The sequence below is a fragment of the Anomaloglossus baeobatrachus genome, chromosome 3 (genome assembly GCF_048569485.1).
Source record: "Anomaloglossus baeobatrachus isolate aAnoBae1 chromosome 3, aAnoBae1.hap1, whole genome shotgun sequence".
In the NCBI taxonomy this organism is placed as follows: domain Eukaryota; kingdom Metazoa; phylum Chordata; class Amphibia; order Anura; family Aromobatidae; genus Anomaloglossus; species Anomaloglossus baeobatrachus.
Genome location: NC_134355.1, coordinates 445,465,482 through 445,488,241, shown reverse-complemented (window position 1 = coordinate 445,488,241; position 22,760 = coordinate 445,465,482). Strand labels below are relative to the sequence as shown.

At 43.3% G+C, this 22,760-nt stretch overlaps 1 protein-coding gene across 1 annotated transcript in view; it reads right to left on the bottom strand.

The window, feature by feature from the left end:
* LOC142296626 (lipoma-preferred partner homolog) overlaps positions 1-22,760 on the bottom strand; it is a 426,991-nt gene that overhangs the window by 65,245 nt on the left and 338,986 nt on the right. Inside the window, exon 9 of the mRNA XM_075340461.1 lies at positions 1,619-1,788. Within this exon, the coding sequence (XP_075196576.1) occupies positions 1,619-1,788 (170 nt within the window). The remainder of the gene's footprint in view (positions 1-1,618; positions 1,789-22,760) is intronic.

The following is a 22,760-nucleotide window of genomic DNA, read 5'->3' as shown; positions in this document are numbered from 1 at the left end:
CCTCAAGGGGGAGGGACGTTCGGCGTCACCGCGACGTCACTAAGCGGCTGGCCAATCAAAGCGGAGATGAGTGGGACTTAACATCTCGCCCACCTCCTTCCTTCCGCATTGCGGCCGGTGGCAGGTAAGGAGATGTTCCTCGCTCCTGCGGTGTCACACACAGCGATGTGTGCTGCTGCAGGAGCGACGAAAAACATCGATAATCAACCATTACCAATTTTTGGTTTTGGGACGACCTCTCCATGGTGAACGATTTTCACCATTTTTGAGGTCGCTTAAGGTCGCTGGTAAGTGTCACGCGCTGCGATATCGTTAATGACACCGGATGTGCGTCACTAACAACGTGACCCCGACGATAAAACATTAACGATATCGTAGCGTGTAAAGCCCCCTTTAAAGTCATCCAAATAAATCACACCAGTACAGTGACTGGACAGTTCAACTTTTTTTCTTATCAGTTCTTATTAGTTTAAATATCTAAGCAAAGCCCTTGTACTGCACTGGTGTGGTTTACTGAGATGAGTGCATCGTTTCTCTGCTATAGCACATGATTAGATGAACGGAAGGGGCTTTGTGGGGTCCATACAAATAGTAATACACTGATAAGTCACTAAAGTGCCTCTACATGGTCAGGTAACAGGCAGTGACAATTCCCACTCAGTCTTATAAGTATGTATATAATTATATACAAATAATATTTGATATCCTTGTTACTCTGGGTGTGCGAAAACTCCAATATATATCGTTCTTTCCTTTTTATTACATGTTATTTTCCCGCATAGCTTGCAGCACCCCTGCATGCATATTTCGTTTATTTGAGGTGCCCATCCTCTCTCCTCACTAGTTACTCAGGCTACATCATCCATTATAAATTTATCTCTCCACAGCAATATTTTAAATACAATCAATTATGAAAATGCTTAATTTTTCCTAATCTGTTAACTAAATTTTTGTTTGCCGGGCAACCCATTTCATCAGTATCTGTAACCAAATGCCACCAGAGAACTACTGACCGCAGGTATGTATAGAAAAGAAAAACAATATTCAAAATCAGTACAAAGTCTGTAAAGAAAATAATTTCAGCAGCTTTGATTGTGACACCTGACTTAAGTTTCATTTCTCTTCCATATCCTACAAAAATGATGACCACTGATGGATTCTATACCGAGAGCGGACAAATATGTGATAACAGATGTGTTATGGTATACGTAATTGAAGCTTGCATTGTTTTCTCGTGGTGTAATCCCACTGCGTCAAGTTGCCAAGAATTTACTTGGACTAATGAGATGACTAAGAAGCCTGCGAATAATGTGGAGATGTCACAGCAGAGAGGTGCAGAAGGTCATTCAAAGCAAGCAGAATATGGATAATATCAGTACTATAGTTCTCTGCAATAAATTCACCTCTGTCAACCTGGGAAAGCAGCAGATTCCTGATTGTTGCATAGCCGGTATGGTAAGCTAAGCTGCACATTCCTGTGAAGGCATGTCTAACATTCCTCACGAAACAATGTATTTTATAGACATTAAAGTCTAGTTGGTTTTGGGTTAGTGGAAACTTAGTACAGCGATAAATGCTCCTAGAAGAGGAGAAAAAACAAAAATATGTTAATACTTACTATGTAACAGGGCTCACAGAAAGCCTTCTTGTCCACGGCATAAAACGGCTGCCCACGCAGTTTGCTGTTACAGGTCATGCAGGTGAAACACTCAACGTGAAACACTTGGTCCATAGCTGTGCATCCAGTACCTTCTCCTACAACGTTCTCTCCACAGCGAGAACAGCGACCTAAAACAAGAGGGGGTCGATAAGATTTCAGCAACTTAGAAACATGGGCAACAGACTATTTAAACAAGGAAGGTACTTCTAGGGATGCAAGAAATCATACAGACTGCCATGGGACTGTTGCTTGTTTTATACAATAAAGTGGAAAATATTGTTTTCCTGAACCCCAGCAGCACAAAATGAAAAGGTTTGGAAGAACAGCAAATACACAAAGAAAACAAACAAAAAAATAACATAAAAGGAATGAAAGCTAGAGACTAGTTATATATAAACCATATTATGTGTACTATAGCAAAGTCGTCTATAATAATTCAAATGTAATAGGCATACAAATCAGAGTGAAGAGGGGGTTAATGCCGCGCATCAGCCAAAATGAAGATGTAGCACGTTGATGTTATAAACGTATTCTTTTATTCCATCGGTCTATGCGTTTCGAGGATACACCTCTTCTTCAGGACCAGTGCATCAACATAGTATGATACTATGTTGATGCACTGGTCCTGAAGAAGAGGTGTATCCTCGAAACGCGTAGACGATGGAATAAAAGAATAAGTTTATAACATCAACGTGCTACATCTTCATTTTGGCTGATGCGCGGCATTAACCCCCTCTTCACTCTGATTTGTATGCACATCCTTGTGGGGCTGCAGCAGACGCCTTCATCCTATGCGCTATCAGTGGTTGTGACTATCTCACAACCTTTTCAGGTGAGTGTATTTTTCCTGATCTACCTCACTGATCTGTTGGTATTACACTATCAGCGCTCCTTATTTTTCAGTTCAAATGTAATAGGGGCATTTCCACCTTCGATATTCACTGCATACCTAGGGGGACACCCTTTCTGGAAATTGGTGGGGGTTCTAGAGGGAGTAGTACAAATACCCCTTCAGGACAGGACGATTTTTCATTACATGTCATTTTTTCTCCCCTTCTTCGAAACGCCTTAATGTTATTTTCCCACTGACATAGCTTGCTCATTTTTCTGCAGGATAAGCTGTAGTTTTGATGCCATTCATTTTACAATATCATGTACTGAAAATGGGAAAAATTTCCAAGCTGGGTAAAACTGAAAAATCTGCAATTTTATTATTTTTCTGGTTTTCATTTTAGTGTTCTTTATACAATAAAACAACAAAACTTGGCAGCATGATTCTCCCAGTCAGAACAAGTACAGTGATATCAGACTTCTAGTTTTTTTTTCCCATTAAATTTTGAACAATATTCAGAAATTTGTAAAAAAAAATAAATAAATAAATAAAAACTTTTTTTTGTGTTAGCATTTTCTGAGACCCATGACTTTTATATTTTTCCATTGATGGAGCCATGTGAAGCTTGTTTTTTGTGTACCAAGATGACAATCTATATTTTGAAGGATTTGACTTTGATGGACAGTGCTAATTATTTATCACTAATTTTTCTTTATTTTAAAACTGAACGAGAGGGTAATTTAAACATTCATATTTCATTTACTTTTATTTTTTTATAACTATTTTTTAGTTCTCATTGGGAACCATGAACGTGTGTGTGGGCACCATACTGTGAATGGGTGACTGTCTGGATCAATCCTATTGTGTGTGAGGGAGGCTGTGGGGCATCATGGCATGTGTGTATGGGGGGGTTGTGGGGCATCATACTGTGGGAGAGTGAGACTGCGGGGCATCATACTGTTTGCGATGGAGGCTGTGTGGCATTATACTGTGTGGCATCATACTGTGTGTTGAGGCAATGAGTTATCATACGTGTGTAGGGACATACTATGTGAAAGACTGGAGGCATCATAGTGTGTGCGGATTCTTGGGACATCAAACTGTTTGCAAGGGGCCATGAGTACATAATACTGTGTCAGAGGGCTGTACGGACATCATACTGTGTGGGCCAGCTTTGGGGAACATCATACCGTGTGGACAAGCTGTGGGGAGCATCATACTATGTGTGAGAGGGAGTGTGTGGTCTTGTGGTCAGTGTGTGTGGGGGGCTGTAAAAATATCATACCATGTGTGACTGTGACTTTGGGAATATCATACTGTGAATTTGAAACGGACGAAACATACTGGGGTGGAGCAGGGCGTGGAACTTGTGGAAAATGTGTTAAGTGAATGGGGGGGGGCAATGGGGCATTATACTTTGTGGAAGTAAAATGTACTATGGGTGAACAAAGCAATGTCCATAGAGGCATGGTTGGGCGAATATGGTGTGGAAGAACTTTACTAACACATATTGTACCTTAATCATAACCTCAAACACTTTGGGTTGAACTAGAATAGAGACTGTGAGCCAGGGTCTCTTAAGTGCAGTTCTGGGCGGGCATTCTATTCTACAAGTTTTTGAATGTGTCTTTGGAAACTTCTGTCCACTCATCCAGAAGTGGAGGAGATTTTATTAGCTGCGAATAAGGGACCAACTCCAAACTAATTAATACCTAAGCATTTAGAATGAGATGTCATAAAATCACCTATAAGGCTATGTGCACACGTTGCGTTTTTTTCAACGCGGAAAAAAAATCGCACCCTCTGGCAGAGGAGAGAATTGTAAACAATGTGTTTTGGAACAAACGCATCAAAAACGCATCATTTTCCGTGCGTTTTCTTCAGGTGCGTTTTTGACTACATGATCCAGTGACAGTGCCACAGTACATTCAGTACACAGTGCCAGCCTTCCTGCAGAGATGTGAGTGTTGTCCACGGGAGAATGCAGCTGCCCATGCCCACGATTTGGGTTCAGGCTGCTGTGGAGCTCTATGCTACCTGCAGAGAACACTTGTCTCCGCAGCATAAATTGACATGCTGAGGCTCGGGAAGCTGCACCACAGGTCGGTTTATGCTGCGGAGAAGAGAAGCACAGTGGGCACGGGATTTCTAAAATTCCTTCCACTGTGCTTCTACTGCACAACGCAGCGTTATGGACGCAGGGAAAACACACTGCGCCCATAACGCTGCAAACCCTGATTGTGGGCACACAGCCTAAAATGTGTGAATGGATGTCAAACATATATATAACGTCCCACCCCCCCCTGCATAGTCTAAGCTGGCGCCCTTTAGTGCCTTTCATGTGGCACTAAAGGGTGCCTAGCCTTGTATTTAGCCCAAAAAAAAAATATGTAAAATAAATGACGTGGGGTCCCCCCTATGTTTGATAGCCAGTCAGGGTAAAGCAGACAGCTGTAGCCTGCAAACCATAGCTGACAGCTTCATCTTGTCTGGTGATCAATTTGGAAGGCTCCCCAAGCTGTTTTTTTTTTTTATTTATAAATAATTAAAAAAAAACAAAACATGTGTTTCCCCCCAAATTAGATCACCAGCCAAGGTGAAGCTGACAGCTGGGGTCTGGTATTCTCAGGATGGGAAGAGCCATGGTTATTGGACTCTTCCCAGCCTAAAAATAGCAGGCCACAGCCGCCCCAGAAGTGGCGCATCCATTAGATGCGCCAATCCTGGCGCTTCGCCCCAACTCAACCCGCGCCCTGGTGCGGTGGCAAACGGGGTAATAAATGGGGTTGATACCAAATGTGTAATGTCACCTGGCATCAAGCCCAGCAATTAGTGATGTCACGGCGTCTATTTGATACCAGACATAACTAATTGACAGTAATAGCAAAAAAAATTGACAACCAAAAAAAAACTTATTTGAAAAAACACTCCCCAAAACCTTTCCTCTTTCACCAATTTATTGAAAAGAAAAAAAATTGAGTCCGCAGTATCCATTTTTGACGTCCCACGTCGCCTCTGGACCTTCTAGAATATGGGGGGCACGCTCAGGGAACGTGTCCCCCATTTTCTAGTAGTGCAGATCCTCCATTTGAGGAGAGTGGGTGCAAAGAATCTGCACCCACTCTCCCCGGGTCACAGCTGCACAGTGCCGAGCAGCAGCAGCCAGCGCAACTCACACTGAACACAGGAAGCTGTCAGCTGCTCGGCACATGTGACCGGCGCGCACTGTGAAGGAGGAGGGGGCCGCGGGGGATCAGCGCTATGACAGGCACGGGGGTTAACGGGGGACACCGGAGGAATAGGGGGTGACCTGGCAGGGCCTGGGGAGCAGTTTTCTGTCGCATGTGTTATTGCACATGTGACAGAAACAGAGGAGTAGGGCGGCCGGTGCGCTGCTGTGCGCGCGGCCATGTTGGATTTTCGGGAGGGGGGGGGGGTCGGGGGTCGGGGCGGGCACTTTGGCGACACCGGGGGCTTTCCTGAACTTTGCCAGCCAGGAAGTGAGGTATGTCAAACAAAAATTCATAAACCCTATTAAAACTTAACATTTAATTACTCGATATTTAAAAGATTAATCACCACATTACATGAATATGTGCACAGAGGAAAGAGGGAAAATTCCCTACAATATCCACTCCCTCCTGTGCTCTACCTAGCCGCGGAGGTTGGCACCCTAAATTCTGCGCAGCGGCGCCCCCGCTCCTCGACGGCTATCCCTACTATGGCCCTGTGAGTGCCTAGCCAAGACGATAAAGTGCAGTGCAAAAAATCAATTAAAGTGCAGTGCAGACCATAAAGTGATAATGTGCCAATATGGAACTCACAGTCACCCTCTAGATGCAAGAGGGTGTCAGCCTTATCACAATGATTATATTCTAATAGCAGGGATATAACACTTAGCTTGTGCTGCCTCTCAAGCTGCCTCAACGCGTTTCCCCATTTTCTGGTTCATCAGGAGGCCGATATAAGTCTATTGTGGTATGATAAGTCCGTGGCAGTCAAAATGCCTTATTGATTAACGCCTGTGTCCGATTACTATTCTAATACTATGTGCAGGCAAACACGACAACGTGTTTGCCTGCACATAGTATTAGAATAGTAATCGGACACAGGCGTTAATCAATAAGGTAATTGGTAGCCTTGTGCCCATTGTGTGACGCCAGGTCCTGCAGGACGTCTGAGGGGTTATAGGGGAAATCAATCACCTGGTGGCCCCTTTAGCATCATGTGAATCTGGCAGCATTTTGACTGCCACGGACTTATCCCTGCTATTAGAATATAATCATTGTGATAAGGCTGACACCCTCTTGCATCTAGAGGGTGACTGTGAGTTCCATATTGGCACATTATCACTTTATGGTCTGCACTGCACTTTAATTGATTTTTTGCACTGCACTTTATCGTCTTGGCTAGGAACTCACAGGGCCATAGTAGGGATAGCCGTCGAGGAGCGGGGGCGCCGCTGCGCAGAATTTAGGGTGCCAACCTCCGCGGCTAGGTAGAGCACAGGAGGGAGTGGATATTGTAGGGAATTTTCCCTCTTTCCTCTGTGCACATATTCATGTAATGTGGTGATTAATCTTTTAAATATCGAGTAATTAAATGTTAAGTTTTAATAGGGTTTATGAATTTTTTTTTTTTTTTTTTCAGGAAGTGAGGTCAACAGGAAACCTCTTGACCTCACTTCCAGGTAAATGCCTGCGTTCTGTATGCAGACAAAGCCCGCGGACCGCAACAAAAAAGCAGCTCACTACGTTGTAGCTGCATTCTGACCCGCATCATTGATTTCAATGGGGGAGAGAACGCAGCCACAACGCACAAAAGTAGTGACATGCTGCTTTTCTTTCCGCACCGATTTTTGGCATCCAAAACGCTGCGTTTTGAAACGCAGCGTGTGCACTGATTTTTCGGCTTTCTCATGCACTTTGCTGGGAAAGCTGAACGCATGCAATTTGCCACTGAAACGCTGCGGTTCTAAACGCAGCGTTTCCGCGGTAAAAAACGCAACGTGTGCACACAGCCTGTCATTTGTAAGTCTCCCAATACTTATATACAAATAAGCTACGTGTTTTTGCTTTACAGAATCATTCACTATTATAGTTAAATATATGAAAATATATTATTGCTGAATTATATTTAAATAATATTCTTTTTACTTTATGTTTTACATATTTTCAATATACCTATTTTCTATTTTGTGTTCTATATCCTCCCAAAAGTGCACAAGTCATTGATTCATCCACCTGGCAGACCCATAGTGGCTGCTACACAATCAATACCGTATGTCCCGTCCGGCGATCTTTTTAGAAAAAAATGATTATCCCTTTTACTAGGAAGGCATTGTCATTTCTTTTAGATACCAATCAATTGTTGAGGGAAATTAAATATATTATAGTGGAAGAGAATACCTTGCTAGTCACATTAGATGTGACTAGCCTATATACCTCGATTGAACATAAGAGATTACGAGCAATGAAATTGCTCCTTGACATGAGTTCATAAACGGATATGCAAAAAAGTTTTTTTCTTGACCTTCTGGGATGTATTTTGTGAGAAAACTATTTTTTATTGTAAGACACTTTTTACAGACAGTGATGCAGGACCGCGATGGGTTAGAATGTTGCGCCTCCTTACGCAAACATGTACATTGCATGGTTTGAAAAAAAATTTTGTTTATATTTTTCAACAATATTGCATTTTTTGGCGCCAATTTAGAGAGGACGTTTTACATTGGGAGGTGTGACATTAACCCCTTATTACCCCAATTGACACTGCACCAGGGCATCGAGAAGATTCGGGTAAAGTGCTGGGAATGTCCATTAGATGAGACAATCCTGGGTGGCTACAGGCGGATATTTTTAGGCTGGGGGCTCCCAAGAACAATGGGTCTCCCCAGCCTGAGAATACCAGCCCCCAGCTGTTGGGCTGGTATTGGCTGGGTATCAAGATTGGGGGACCACAAGCTGTTTTTTTAAATTATTTACTTTAATGATTGAAAGAAAGAAAGAAAAAAAAAGCCGTTCCTCTTTGTCTGATACACTGCCAAGATAATCACATGCCTGGGGGCCGCAGCTTGTAGCTCTGGTCTTTATCTGTGCAAGTATCATAATATAGGGGGATCCTACACCAATTGTTTCATTTATTTTTACTGTAGTATATAGACCCGCATAAATGGTCTGTGACTGGAAGTGTCAGACATGTTGTCACTCAGCATGGGGGCTTATCTGACTGCAACCAATCACAAACACCGAGCAGTTCCGGAAGAAGAATTATAGGCCGCAAGAACAGTTAAAGCCGCAACGGAGGCTTGGTAAGTATAGCACCGCTTGCTTCGTTTTTTTTCTTCATTTTTTGTACAACCTGAGTGTCGGATCTGGATCACTCCTTTAGAATTCTGGGCCTGGGCCCAGCACTCTGGTACGTTTGAAATTGTGCGGTTTTGGACAATCTGGGTTCACCCATCACTATTAAAGATTATTTGACATGTGACAGCAATTGTGTAGTTTATACAGTGGAACCTTAGATTAAGACTTGGTTTGAGTTTGAGAGCGTTTTGCAAGACAAGCAAAGCTTTTTACAAATTTGTAACTTGGTTTAAGAGCAATGCTTTGCAAGAAGAGCAAATACTCACCATACACACTTCCGGTTCTGTCCTTTCACCATGCTCTGACCTGCTCAACCGGTATTTTTCTTAAAACTTGAACATTTATTGAAAAATCCTTTAAACATAGTAGGGTTTAAAACCAAGCAATCCATGGTTCGCATTGTACACTACAGTATATACTGCATAGCATGTCTATTCATTCGCATTTGTTGATACAGTATTATACTTTCAGCTAACCAGTACAGCACAATGCTTACTGTACCTCTTACACACCAACAATTTCATTGTAAGCTAAAGTACACTTTAATTTGCTTTATATGTTTTTATTGTATTTTGTATTTGTGTACTGTAATAATTTTATATGAATACAGTACATTATTTTGTATTACTGTAATTGTCTGCGTTTCAATTATTTCCTATGGGAAAATGCGCTTTGATATAAGAGTAACTTGGTTTAAGAGCACACTCCCAGAACCAATTATGCTCCTAATCCAAGGTTCCACTGTATTTTAAAATGTCCATGCATACTTATGTAGGGGAGACAACCCTAAAAATGAAAGCTTATCTAAACAAATACACTATCCGTCAGAAAAATAAACTACTCCCAATTCCAGCACATTTTGAAGAATGCAGGAGTAATATATCACAACTCAGATTTCAAATCTTGGAGCAAGTCAAACAACCCTGAAGGGGAGGGAATCAAATAAAAATATTAAAGAGGAGAGAGACATTCTGGATTGACCGGTTAAAAACTCTGGAACCTCAATGGGCAAATCGAGAATGTGATATTACGTGCTTCTCATGATGCATGTCCAAAAGGAGGTGCAGATATTAGTTTATTAGTTTTTGGTTAGTTTAGAGACGTTTGATTAATTTATATGGGCAATGAATTAGTACATTAATCTGTATTTGTTGTATCAATCCATTGGACAGATTTATAATATCATTGGATATTATTATGCTTCACTGTTGAACAGGGTATACATGTGAAACATTTATTTTTCTATATGCATCAAATGGGTCTACTGATAAATACAATGGAGTTCTTGTAGCTTACCAGATAAATCGCCATCGATTGGTGCCATCTGCCTGTGAATGCTTGAGAAATTCTGATTGTACATGCTGGAGAAACTGACTGCAGCTTACTGAAGTAGTATATTCATTTGTTAGCGCTTTAATTATAAGGTTTGCACTTTGAACTATGGTCATCAAGATGTTGGTGGCTAATCCACAAGATGCATTGAACAAGCGATCGCAAATGATCCAGTGTCAGAGTACATTTACTTAAATGATTTTAATTGCGGTATATACATTTTGGACTTTATACAGCTGCATGTCAGGAGATAAACCTCTGGAGAACTGAATGGGAATTACCTGCGGTATGCAGGAGCTTGCTGACACATTTTAGCCTGGGGGGCAATCATAAGGCAGTGGCCCTCGAGTTGCGGCGGCCCAGCTTTGGCCTGTTGATCTCTGGCCGTTGCATTAAAGCAGCAGAGGTAACAGGCTGGTACATATATACTATGGGAAATGAACAGAAAAGAACAGGGCTTACTGCATACGTAGATACTGCAACAAAACCAAGAGGACTACAGATATGGAAACTAAAAGGAGCTAACTACAGAGATATGGGTATGGGGAGATAAGGTATGCACACCAGTGACTATGTAAGGGGAATACATGGAATAGCAGAAACTGCTGTGTGAATACTGACTTGAAAAATCCAATAGCTATATGTAGAGTGAAAATGTGAAAAATGGAATCTGCATTACTGCCATGAACATATGAATCAATAGAAATTTAGCTACTGAATTGATCAATGCAATAGAGCATTGCAATGCAATCAATGCATTGATCAATTCAGTAGCTAAATTTCTCTTGATTCATATGTTCATGGCAGTAATGCAGATTCCATTTTTCACATTTTCACTCTTACATATAGCTATTGGATTTTTCAAGTCAGTATTCACACAGCAGTTTCTGCTATTTCATGTATTCCCCTTACATAGTCACTGGTGTTGCATACCTTATCTCCCCATAGTGATTTTTTTTAGGTTTTTGCACCCAGTTCAGACTTAGAATGGTGTTCCAAACGTTATTCCTTACAGAGATATGGGAGCAGAGCCAAGCTTACTACAGAGATATGGGAGCAGACCTGAGCTTACTACAGAGATATGGGAGCAGAGCCGAGCTTACTACAGAGATATGGGAGCAGAGCCGAGCTTACTACAGAGATATGGGAGCAGAGCCGAGCTTACTACAGAGATATGGGAGCAGAGCCGAGCTTACTACAGAGATATGGGAGCAGAGCCGAGCTTACTACAAAGATATGGGAGCAGAGCCGAGCTTACTACAGAGATATGGGAGCAGAGCAGAGCTTACTACAGAGATATGGGAGCAGAGCCGAGCTTACTACAGAGATACGGGAGCAGAGCCGAGCTTACTACAGAGATATGGGAGCAGAGCCGAGCTTACTACAGAGATATGAGAGCAGAACCGAGCTTACTACAGAGATATGGGAGCAGAACAGAGCTTACTACAGCGATATGGGAGCAGAACCGAGCTTACTACAGCGATAAGGGCATAAATCAAAAAGAAAAAAAAAAAAACATTAAAATGTAAAATTTAATGCTACAATTAGAGTTGAGCGGGATGGCAATAATCCGGGGCCGGCGGGTCGTTAACAGACTTAAAAATAAGTCCGATCCGCTCCGGAATCCGGTGCCCATATAAGTCAATGGGGACCGGAATTCGGAGGGTTAAAACGTTTGTGGAGGGGCTAGGGGGCTAGCAGCGAGCGCGGCATACTCACCGAGGCGCTGTCATGGCGGCACACTCCTTCCGGATCACGCTGTTACCTTCCGGAGCCGACAATTCAATATTCATGGTTTTCCCCGCCCAATGACGTGTGTTGGTTGCAGTTAGACACGCCCCCATCCTGAGTTGCAGCGTGTCAGCTAACTGCAACCAATCACAGGCGCCAGGACGGCCGGTGGGCGGGGAAAGCAGTGCACTGTCGGTCACGGTGGTAAACACACTCGGCAGCACAGTTATAGCGCTCGACTGCAGCCCCAGCCGTCGCGCAGTATCTGTGCTGTTTATCCAGTGCCCGGAGTCACACGTGCAAGGCTGCCGGGTGCTGCCAGAGCCCCTCGCACGTGTGATTCCGGTGAAAGTTATAAAAAATAAAAAAAAAAAAAAAACAAAAAAAAAACAAACGACGTGCGGTCTCCCTAATCTTCACATCCAGCCAAGATAACGCCGGCTGGGGGCTGGTATATCCTCAGCCCGCAGACGTCCGGTATGTCGCATCTGTTAGATGCGACATACCGGTGTGCGATACCGGCTCTTCCCGCTGGCGTGATGTGGTGCCAGTCGGGGTAATAGCAGGGGTTAATAGCGGCACATAGCTGCTGCTAAACCCTAGGTTTGTGATGGTACAGGCGTCTGTCAGATACCTGCATCACACAAACCTGTAAGTGACAGTAAATAAAACACAGACACAGAGAAAAATCCTTTATTTGAAATAAAATACAAAAACACTCCTCCTTCACCACTTTATTAACCCCAAACACCCTGCAGCTCCGACGAAATCTACAGGAGAAGTCACGCGGCGACATCCACAGGAGAAGTCCCGCGGCAACACATCCGGCTCTGCTACATCTCAGAGCGAGCAGCCATAGAGCACGACCGCCCGCTATGAGTGCAGTCTATTACTGAGCCGCGATAAGCGATGACCGCGGCAGAGACGGTCACAGGCTGGGGGGCGCGTCATCCAGGAACGAATCACAGCTGAGAGGACGGCCGGTGGGCGGGGAAAACACGGAAAGCTGTGAGACTGCGTGCACAGCACAGGAAGTAAAAGTGCGACCCGGAAGTAAGTTTGTCGCCATGACAGAATCTGGTAAGTATGAAACGCTATTATTTATTGGTTTTTAACATTTTTATTAATTGCCAATTCCGGATCGTGCAGCCGGAATCCCGGGCCTGTATAGTGCTGAAACCGCGCGGATCCGGACTTTTACAGCCCGGGCCCGCTCAGCCCTAGCTACAATTACAGTAAAAAGTCAAAATTGGCCAGATTTTATGTGAACCCAACAGCTAGCAGCAAGGCTACCTTTTTTTTTTTCTTGGGTACCCATCAAGCTAAAAAACTACAATTTATGGCAAACAGGAACCTGCAAATGGAGAATTAAAATTGCCTGAGGCTGAAGAGCAGGAGTGCACAATCAGAAGGCATAGCCCTGTCATCTAAGAAAAAGACTGATGGCACATCCTATCTTTCTAATGTGAACACATGAACAGCCTTGCCGCTGGCTGCTGGGCTCACATAAAATCTGGCCAAATTTGTGTGCTAAGTATCTCAATTTTTACATGTTGTCTCATAGCAGTAATGCAGGTCTACATTCCCATATTCATTGTTCCACATGTCTTAGCAATTCAGTGTGCAACTGTCTCCTTTTTGTTTATCAGCAGGACATTGGCAGTCCCTCACTGTTAACAGAGCAGAGAGGAAAAAAAGCCGCCGGTTTGTTGAAATGACGTCAGCAGAAACCACTGAATCGCAGGCAGGAATAGTCTGACCGCTCTGTGCTACCAAAGAACAGCGTCTGGCACAACAGACAGGTAGGTAGCTGTGTTTAGGCACAATTTTTTTTAACAAAGTCCTGGATATCCACTTTAAAACAGCTGCAACTGAGGTGAGGTAGGATCGCTACTGATACAGGTAGATGTCAGCCATGTACACTACAATTCAAAAGTTTGGGGTCACAAAAACAATTTTGTCTTTTCCATTAAAAAATCATACTTTATTAAATAAGTTGCATAATGAATAGAAAATATAGTCCAGACACTGATGAGGTTAGAAATAATGATTTTTACTTGAAATAAATTTTCTTCTTTAAACTTTGCTTTTGTCAAAGAATGCTCCTTTGCAGCAATTCGAGCTTTGCAGACCTTTGGCATTCTAGTTTGTTAATTTGATGAGGTAATCTGGAGATATTTCCCCCCATGCTTCCCCCTCCCACAAGTTGGGTTGGCTTGAGTCGATGGGCACTTTTTGCGTACCATGCAGTCAAGCTGCTCCCACAACAGCTCAATAGGGTTGAGATCTGGTGACTGGGCTGGCCACTCCATTGCAGATAGAATACCAGCTGCCTGCTTCTTCCCTAAATAGTTCATGCATAAGTGGGAGGTGTGCTTTGGGTCATTGTCCTGTTGTAGGATGAAATTGGCTCCAATAAAGCACTGTCCACAGGGTATGGCATGGCATTGCAAAATGGAGTGATAGCCTTCCTTATTCAAAATCCCTTTTACCTTGTACAAATCTCCCACTTTACCAGCACCAAAGCAACCCCAAGCCATCACATTACCTCCACCATGCTTGACAGATGGCGTCAGACACTCTTCCAGCATCTTTTCAGTTGTTCTGCGTCCCACAAATGTTCTTCTGTGTGATCCAAACAACTCAAACTTCGATTCGTCTAGCCATAATACTTTTTTCCAATCTTCCTCTGTCCAATGTCTGTGTTCTTTTGCCCATATTAATATTTTCCTTTTATTTGCCAGTCCCAGATATGGCTTTTTCTTTGCCACTCTGTCCTGAAGGCCTGCATCCCGGAGTCGCCTCCTCACTGTAGACGTTAACACTGGCGTTTTGCGGGTACTATTTAAAGAAGCTGCCAGTTGAGGACCTGTGAGGTGTCGATTTCGCAAACTAGAGATTCTAATGTACTTTTCTTGTTGCTCAGTTGTGCAGCGAGGCCTCCCACTTCTTTCTACTCTGGTTAGAGCCTGTTTGTGCTCTCCTCCTCTGAAGGGAGTAGTACACACCGTTGTAGGAAATATTCAGTTTCTTGGCAATTTCCTGATAGATTGAGTCCTGTGTCCTGTTTGAGTCCTGTGTCCACAACAGGACACAGGACTCAATCTGTCAGGAAGATTCATGGCCCATTACAAAATCTGAGTAGCCATTCCAGAGACTCACCAGATCTCTGATCCTACATGGATATTGGGACAATAAAACTCTCACACCACTAATCAAAGCTAATTAAGGATTCACTTTCTAAGCTCAGTGTTTGTTTATTTAAATGTCTTTTATTATGCCATCCCTCTGCTCTGTTTGTGCATATATTTGTGTTTCTTCAGATATTTTGTCATACCATGCCTGATGAAGGGACCTGAGATGTCTCGAAAGCTTGCTTTGTAACATCACTTTATTTTATTTTAGTTAGCCATTAAAATGTATCACAAGATTATAATTTTGTTCCTCTCACTGAGAACATTCAATAATTTTTCAACTGCCTAACACAGTACCAAAACCTTTTCACTTGTAACCAAACCTAGAAACATACACATAAATAGACAGACCCACATACTTTTTTGATGTTCCTTTTTGGCAGGAAGGTGGCAGCGCACTCTGCATGACGTCATTATAACACACATGGCCACACACAGTCTGCCCCTGGCGGTATGTGAATCTTGGACTTTGTTCATATAAGATGTCAGAAGATAAGCCACAGGAACACTGAATGAGAATTATCTGCTGTGTGTGAACTTTGTTCATCTATGGTGTCAGGAGATAAGCCACAGGGGCACTGAATGTGAACTACCTGTGATGTGGGCTTGGACTGGGATTTATCTGCAGTGTGTGAACTTTGTTCATCTAGATGTTAGAAAATAAAGCCGCAAGTTACAGGTGGTATTTATGTTAAATAATTGTTTATATGTGAAGGTAATTCCTTCAGGGAGGTATACGGACTTTTCTCATATGTATGTGACCCTATGTTTATTAATAGTGATGAGTGAGTACGCTTGTCACTACTCGGTACTCGCACGAGTATCACTGTACTCGGGCTACTCGGCGGGTACCGAGTAATTTCGCGATACTCGTGCTGTACTCGTGGTCTTCATCCCTGCATGTTGGCGCTCTTTTGAGAGCCAGCTCTCATGCAGGGATTGTCTGGCAGACCACTGCAATGCCACAGCCCTGTTAGTTGTGGAATTGCAGTGATTGGCCGGCCCGCACAGCGTGACAGAGCCTTTATACCGGCGGGCGCGCTGTGCTCTGCACACAGCCATCTCGTATTCCCTGCTTTCCTCCCCCACAGGCGCCTATGATTGGTTGCAGTGAGACACGCCCCCACGCTGAGTGACAGGTGTCTCACTGCACCCAAACACAGCAGCCGGTGGGCGTGTGTATACTGTGCAGTGAAATAAATAATTAAATAATTAAAGAAACCGGCGTGCGGTCCCCCCAATTTTAATACCAGCCAGATAAAGCCATACGGCTGAAGGCTGGTATTCTCAGGATGGGGAGCCCCACGTTATGGGGAGCCCCCCAGCCTAACAATATCAGTCAGCAGCCGCCCAGAATTGCTGCATACATTAGATGCGACAGTTCTGGGACTGTACCCGGCTCTTCCCGATTTGCCCTGATGCGTTGGCAAATCGGTGTAATAAGGAGTTAATGGCAGCCCATAGCTGCCAATAAGTCCTAGATTAATCATGTCAGGCGTCTCCCCGAGAAACCTTCCATGATTAATCTGTAAATTACAGTAAATAAACACACACACCTGAAAAAATCCTTTATTAGAAATAAAAAACACAAACCAATTCCCTCGTAACCAATTTAATAAGCCCCAAAAAGCCCTCCATGTCCGGCGTAATCCACGGACCTCCAGCGTCGCTTCCAGCTCTGCTGCATGGAGGTGACAGGAGCTGCAGCAAACACCGCCGCTCCTGTCAGCTTCACACAGCAACTGAGGTGAGTAGCGCGATCAGCTGCTGTCAGTCAGGTAACTCACGGCCACCGCTGGATCCAGGGGTGGCCGCGGATAAGCTTAGTGACAGCTCAGCTGATCGCGCGGCTGTCTTCATTAGCTGCGTGGAGGTGACAGGAGCGGCGGTGAGTAGCGCGATCAGCTGAGCTGTCACTGAGGTTACCCGCGGCCACAGCTGCATCCACCGCTGGATCCAGGTAACCTCAGTGACAGCTCAGCTGATCGCGCGGCTGTCTTGATTAACTGCGTGGAGGTGACAGGAGCGGCGGTGTCTGCTGCAGCTCCTGTCACCTCCATGCAGCAGAGCTGGAAGAGACGCTGGAGGTCCGTGGATTACGCCGGACATGGAGGGCTTTTTGGGGCTTATTAAATTGGTTACGAGGGAATTGGTTTGTGTTTTTTTATTTCTAATAAAGGATTTTTTCGGGTGTGTGTGTGTTTTACTGTCACTTACAGATTAATCATGGAAGGTTTCTCGGGGAGACGCCTGACATGATTAATCTAGGACTTATTGGCAGCTATGGGCTGCCAATAACTCCTTATTACCCCGATTTGCCAATGCACCAGGGCAAATCGGGAAGAGCCGGGTACAGTCCCAGAACTGTCGCATCTGATGTATGCGGCAATTCTGGGCGGCTGCTGACTGATATTGTTAGGCTGGGGGGGCTCCCCATAACGTGGGGCTCCCCATCCTGAGAATACCAGCCTTCAGCCGTATGGCTTTATCTGGCTGGTATTAAAATTGGGGGGACCGCAAGCCGTTTTTTTTTAATTATTTATTTCATGCACAGTATACACACGCCCACCGGCTGCTGTGATTGGGTGCAGTGAGACACCTGTCACTCAGCGTGGGGGCGTGTCTTACTGCAACCAATCATAGGCGCCAAAAAGCAGGGAATACGAGATTGTTTAATGAGCGGCCGGCTTTTTCAAAAGAGGAAAAGCCGCCGTAGTTTGTGTGCTAGCTGTGCTAGCCGCGGCAGTGATCGGGGAACGGTAAGTATGGGAGAGGGGGGAGACTAACCAACAGACTGTGAGAGGGGGACAGACAAGACAGAGAGAGACCGACGGACTGAGGGAGATAGAATGAAAAAAAAAAATGACAGACATTGCTAGTAAAAAGCACAAAACGTGCGTTTTGGACATCGGAGCACCACACAATGTTTTCACGTAAAATCTTTCATGTGATCTCAAAAAGTAACATACACCAGCTCTATCTCACTAGTGGGTATGTGCCCTTAACATTTCCGCCATGAAAATTCATTTTGGTGTCATTTTGGAAGGTTTTCTGGTGAGTCCGTAAAAATGGCGTAAAACTCTGACAAAATTGTTCACAGCTGTGACTTTTGAGTGATAAATGCTTCAAGGGGTCTTCCCCATGCTGTTGCCATGTCATTTGAGCACTCTTCTGAGACTTTTGTGACATTTTTAGGGTTTCTACATGCTGCCGGGGGTCATTTCATAAAAATACTCGGGTCTCCCATAGGATAACATTGGGCTCGGTGCTCGGGCCGAGTTCACGGGTATCTTGGGATGCTCGGCCCGAGCCTCGAGCACCCGAGCTTTTTGGTACTCGCTCATCACTATTAATATTGTATTTTTTGGGGATGCATTTCAGAGAAAGGTTTTTGTCATGTGGATGTCATATGTTCAGGTTTGTGAAGAATCATTCTAGGATAATTTTACTGATTTTTGATGATTATAAAAATATTGTGATCTTGTGGAGGCACAGTCTACCCTCGTTATAATAATTTTGTAAAAAAAAAAAAAATGTAAAAAAATTAAATGATTATTTAGATATAATTCAGCAATAATATATTTTCTTATATTTGACTATAATAGTGAATGATTTTGTTTTTTTAAGTTTGGGAGTGGACTGAGCCATCATGATGATCACAAGGGGTTAAAGCTCATTGGGTGCTGTTAGTATGTAATACAGCTGTGGGGTTTTTTTCACTTGTGTATAGTCACTATAGTATTTAAGGTGTGTGTTTCCCCTGTAAATCATGCACAGTTTGAAAAAAAGATCTATGGATTAGATCGAAACGCGTCACTATTGTACATGACGACTTGAAGAAAATAAATTGTAGAAAACAAGACAAAAAGTGAGTGTTGATCTTTGACAATTCAATATAGCCTCAGAAAGACTGGCTGTCTGCTAATGGAGTATTGAGATAAATTTAATTTGAGAAATGTCATTGGCTTACGTCAAAAATAAGAACTGCGTGCTTAACATTACACTTCATATTTAAAGCTTCGCTAAAAGATCTTATTCAATCATGATGATATTATTTCATTACCACAAATTGTATTATAATACCAGCTTCTATTACTGGTAATATACAAAGTTAAAAGCTCATGATGCTTGCAGCCTGCAGCACTCATGTTTATCTAGCCATGTAGAGGAAGAGAACCAGATTGTAAGCATATGACCTCAGGAATCATAATGCTTAAAGTGAATCTGTCAACAGGTTATTACTTTGTAATCTGAGAACAGCATGAGGTAGGGGCTGAGACACTGATTTCAGGGACTTTAAGGGGTACTTCTCACATAGCGAGATCGCTGCTGAGCCACGGTTTTTGTGACGCACCAGTGACCTCATTAGCGATTTCGCTGTGTGTGACACTGAGCAGTGATCTGGCCCTTGCTGTGAAATCGCTGCTCGTTACACACAGTGCTGGTTCATTTTTTGGATTTTGCTCTCCCGTTGTGAAGCACACATCGCTGTGTTTGACAGCGAGAAAGCAACGATCTGAATGTGCAGGAAGCAGGGAGCCGGCTTCTGGCAGCCTGTGGTAAGCTGTAACCAAGGTAAATATCGGGTAACCAAGCGAAGCCCTTTGCTTGGTTACCCGATATTTACCTTGGTTACTAGCGTCCGCCGCTCTCAGGCTGCCAGTGCCGGCTCCCTGCACACATAGCCAGAGTACACATCGGGTAAATAAGCAAAGCGGTTTGCTTATTAACCCGATGTGTACTCTGGCTAGGAGTGCAGGGAGCCAGCGCTAAGCGGTGTGCGCTGGTAACCAAGCGAACTGCTTTGCTTGGTTACCCGATATTTACCTTAGTTACCAAGCGCAGCATCGCTTCCACGCGTCGCTGGGGGCTGGTCACTGGTGAGATCTGCCTTATTAACAGCTCACCAGCGACCATGTAGCAACGCACCAGCGATTCTGACCAGGTCAGATCGCTGGTGGGATCGCTGGAGCGTCGCTAAAGTGTGACGGTACCCTTAGGCTCTGTGCTTTTGTTTTCATACAATGAATGTTTTATCACCAGGGGATTATCATTGCACAGACTACAGCTCATGTGAGCCATAGTCTGACCACGCTCCCTCCTCTCATAAGCGGTTTACAGTCAATATGCAATGTACACAGTTACACAGTAAGCTGTTACATGGACAGGTTTAGCTTTCTGAGCTCTGCTACATGTAAAAACTTTCACAATTGTTGAACCCAGTAAACTAAGTGATACATCGCTAGCTTTATGGTCTCTTTTCCTACATTATGCTGCTCTTCAGATATAATGGCAAAATCCTGGTGACAGATTCCCTATAAAAATGTTGCCTTTTTAGCAAATGTTTGTGTATAAGCTTTGGTAAAACAACAGACTTACCCTCCTCAGGTTCAACACTGGCTCACCACCAAAGTCTGCTTCTGTTTGACTGCAGCGTTTACATTACGTCAACAATGCTGCAGCCGTCAAGTAAGCTCAGTGGCTCGTGTCATCTACACAGGCAGAGCCGTTGAGTTCTGCGATTAGGTGCAATGCTTTCTATAGGATGTCAGTGCTGCAGAGAAACAGCAGAGACCAGGGCAACGGTGAGATCCAGCGCAGGAGTAAGAGAGGGCAAGTAATACTCAGTCTTTTTATAACTAATGAAAGTTAAAAGAGTTAACCTGTTTAAAAATGTATTGAAGAGTATATATATATATATATATATATATATATATATATATATATATATATATATATATATGTGTGTGTGACTAACACAGAGAGCTGCACTTCTCTAACTAGCAATGCTAATTAAACACTTGACATAAACAATAGCGATATGATGGTCATACAAGAGACATACCAGGATGTATGTGAATAGAGAACAAATGTTCCCTCGGCCTAATGTAACCCTATAAACACATTTAAGCAAAAGTGGCATGTAAAGGTTTGGGCACCCCTGGTCAAAACTACTGTCATTGTGAATAGTTAAGCAAATTGAAGATGAAGTGATCTTTAAAAGGCATACAGTTAAGGATGACACATTTTCTTAGTATTTTAGGCAAAAAAAATATTTTCATTTTACATTTTAAAATTAACAAAAAAAGAAAATGGGCAGATGCTAAATTTTGAGCATTCTGATGAAGGGAGCAGAGACTTCTGCATTGACCTGTGCATGAAAGAATAAAGACATACATTCTTAATACGTTCCTGATATGGTGATAGAAGAAACGGGTAATTCAGCCGTGCTATGTTCTACATACCCCACCCAGGGCTGCAGCTGTTCACCTGGACTTATCTCTGCTGTTATAGGGGTTGTGACTGGCACAACCACTATAGGTGAGTTGATCACTTACTTTTCGGCCCTTTATTTTGGTAAGACCCTATTGCGCTTCTCCTTCCACAGTTTTTCCGCCTTTTCAACTTCAACTTTTGAACCTGGTGGTTATGCTTGAATCAAGAATGTTTTGACGTTTCATTGAATCCATTCTTTTCTGCACCTGTGAAATGTTCCCAGTTGCAATGCAACCCTAAAGCATGATTGATCCACCCCCATGCTTAATAGCTGGCAACTTGTTCTTTTCCTGAAATTCTGTGCCCTTTTTTTTTTCCACACATGGCTTTGAGCATTGTGTCCAAAGAGTCCTATTTTAACCTCCACGGTCCACAAGATTTGTTTCCAAAATGCATCAAGCTGGTTTAGCTGTTCTTATGAATACTTCTGACACTTTTCTTCTGAAGAGTCTTCCATGAAGGCCATATTTGTTCAGGTGTCTCTCAACAGTAGAACGATGTACCACGACTCCAGAGCCTGCTAAATCTTCCTCAAGGTCTTTTTCAGTCAAGCAGGGATTCTGATTTGCCTCTCTAGCAATCCTATGAGCAGCTCTCACAGAAATTTTACTTGGTCTTCCAGACCTTATCTTAACCTCCATTGTTACTGTTAACTACCATTTCTTAATTACATTTTGAACTGAGGAAGGGGCAACTTGAAAACACTTTGCCATCTTCTTATAGTCTTCTTCTGCTTTGTGGACCTCCACCATTTTCAGAGTGGTAGGCAGCTGCTTAGAAGCTGCTGTTTTTTGGCATAAGGTTGAAGGAGACTGGGTGAGAGCCACTTCTAGTCTCTGAATGGCTCTCACTGGGGCTTAAAAAACATTGCCCTCCTTCCCCAGGAAATGCTCTCTTTATGGCAGGCTGTATGTGGGTGGAGAGCCGAACTGCCCAATCCCTCACTTCCATAATACTCATTACTTGAGCCTGTCCGAACATCTTACCAGCTCAACTCACGTAACGAGCACTCAAGCATAGTACAGCTCGCCCATCATTAATATTTAACTTCATGCTTTTTAAGGATTATTTCATCTTCAACTTGCTTAACTGTTCACAATAACAATGAAAAAAGAAAAAAGTTTTCGTATGCTCACCAGTATGCTGTGTCAATATGTTAACTCATGGTGAATATTCAGGCTGGGACAAGCTTCCTTCACCGCTGATGGTAACAATATAACAAGAAAAAGGAAGTTCTGGGTTCGTTTAATTAGTCCTGATTAAAATCCATGTTTGCAGGAAAACTCATATCAAACATGGATTTTAATCATGACTAAATAAACGTGAATTTTATCTACAAAGGACCTGGAACTTCCTTTTTTTTGTTATGT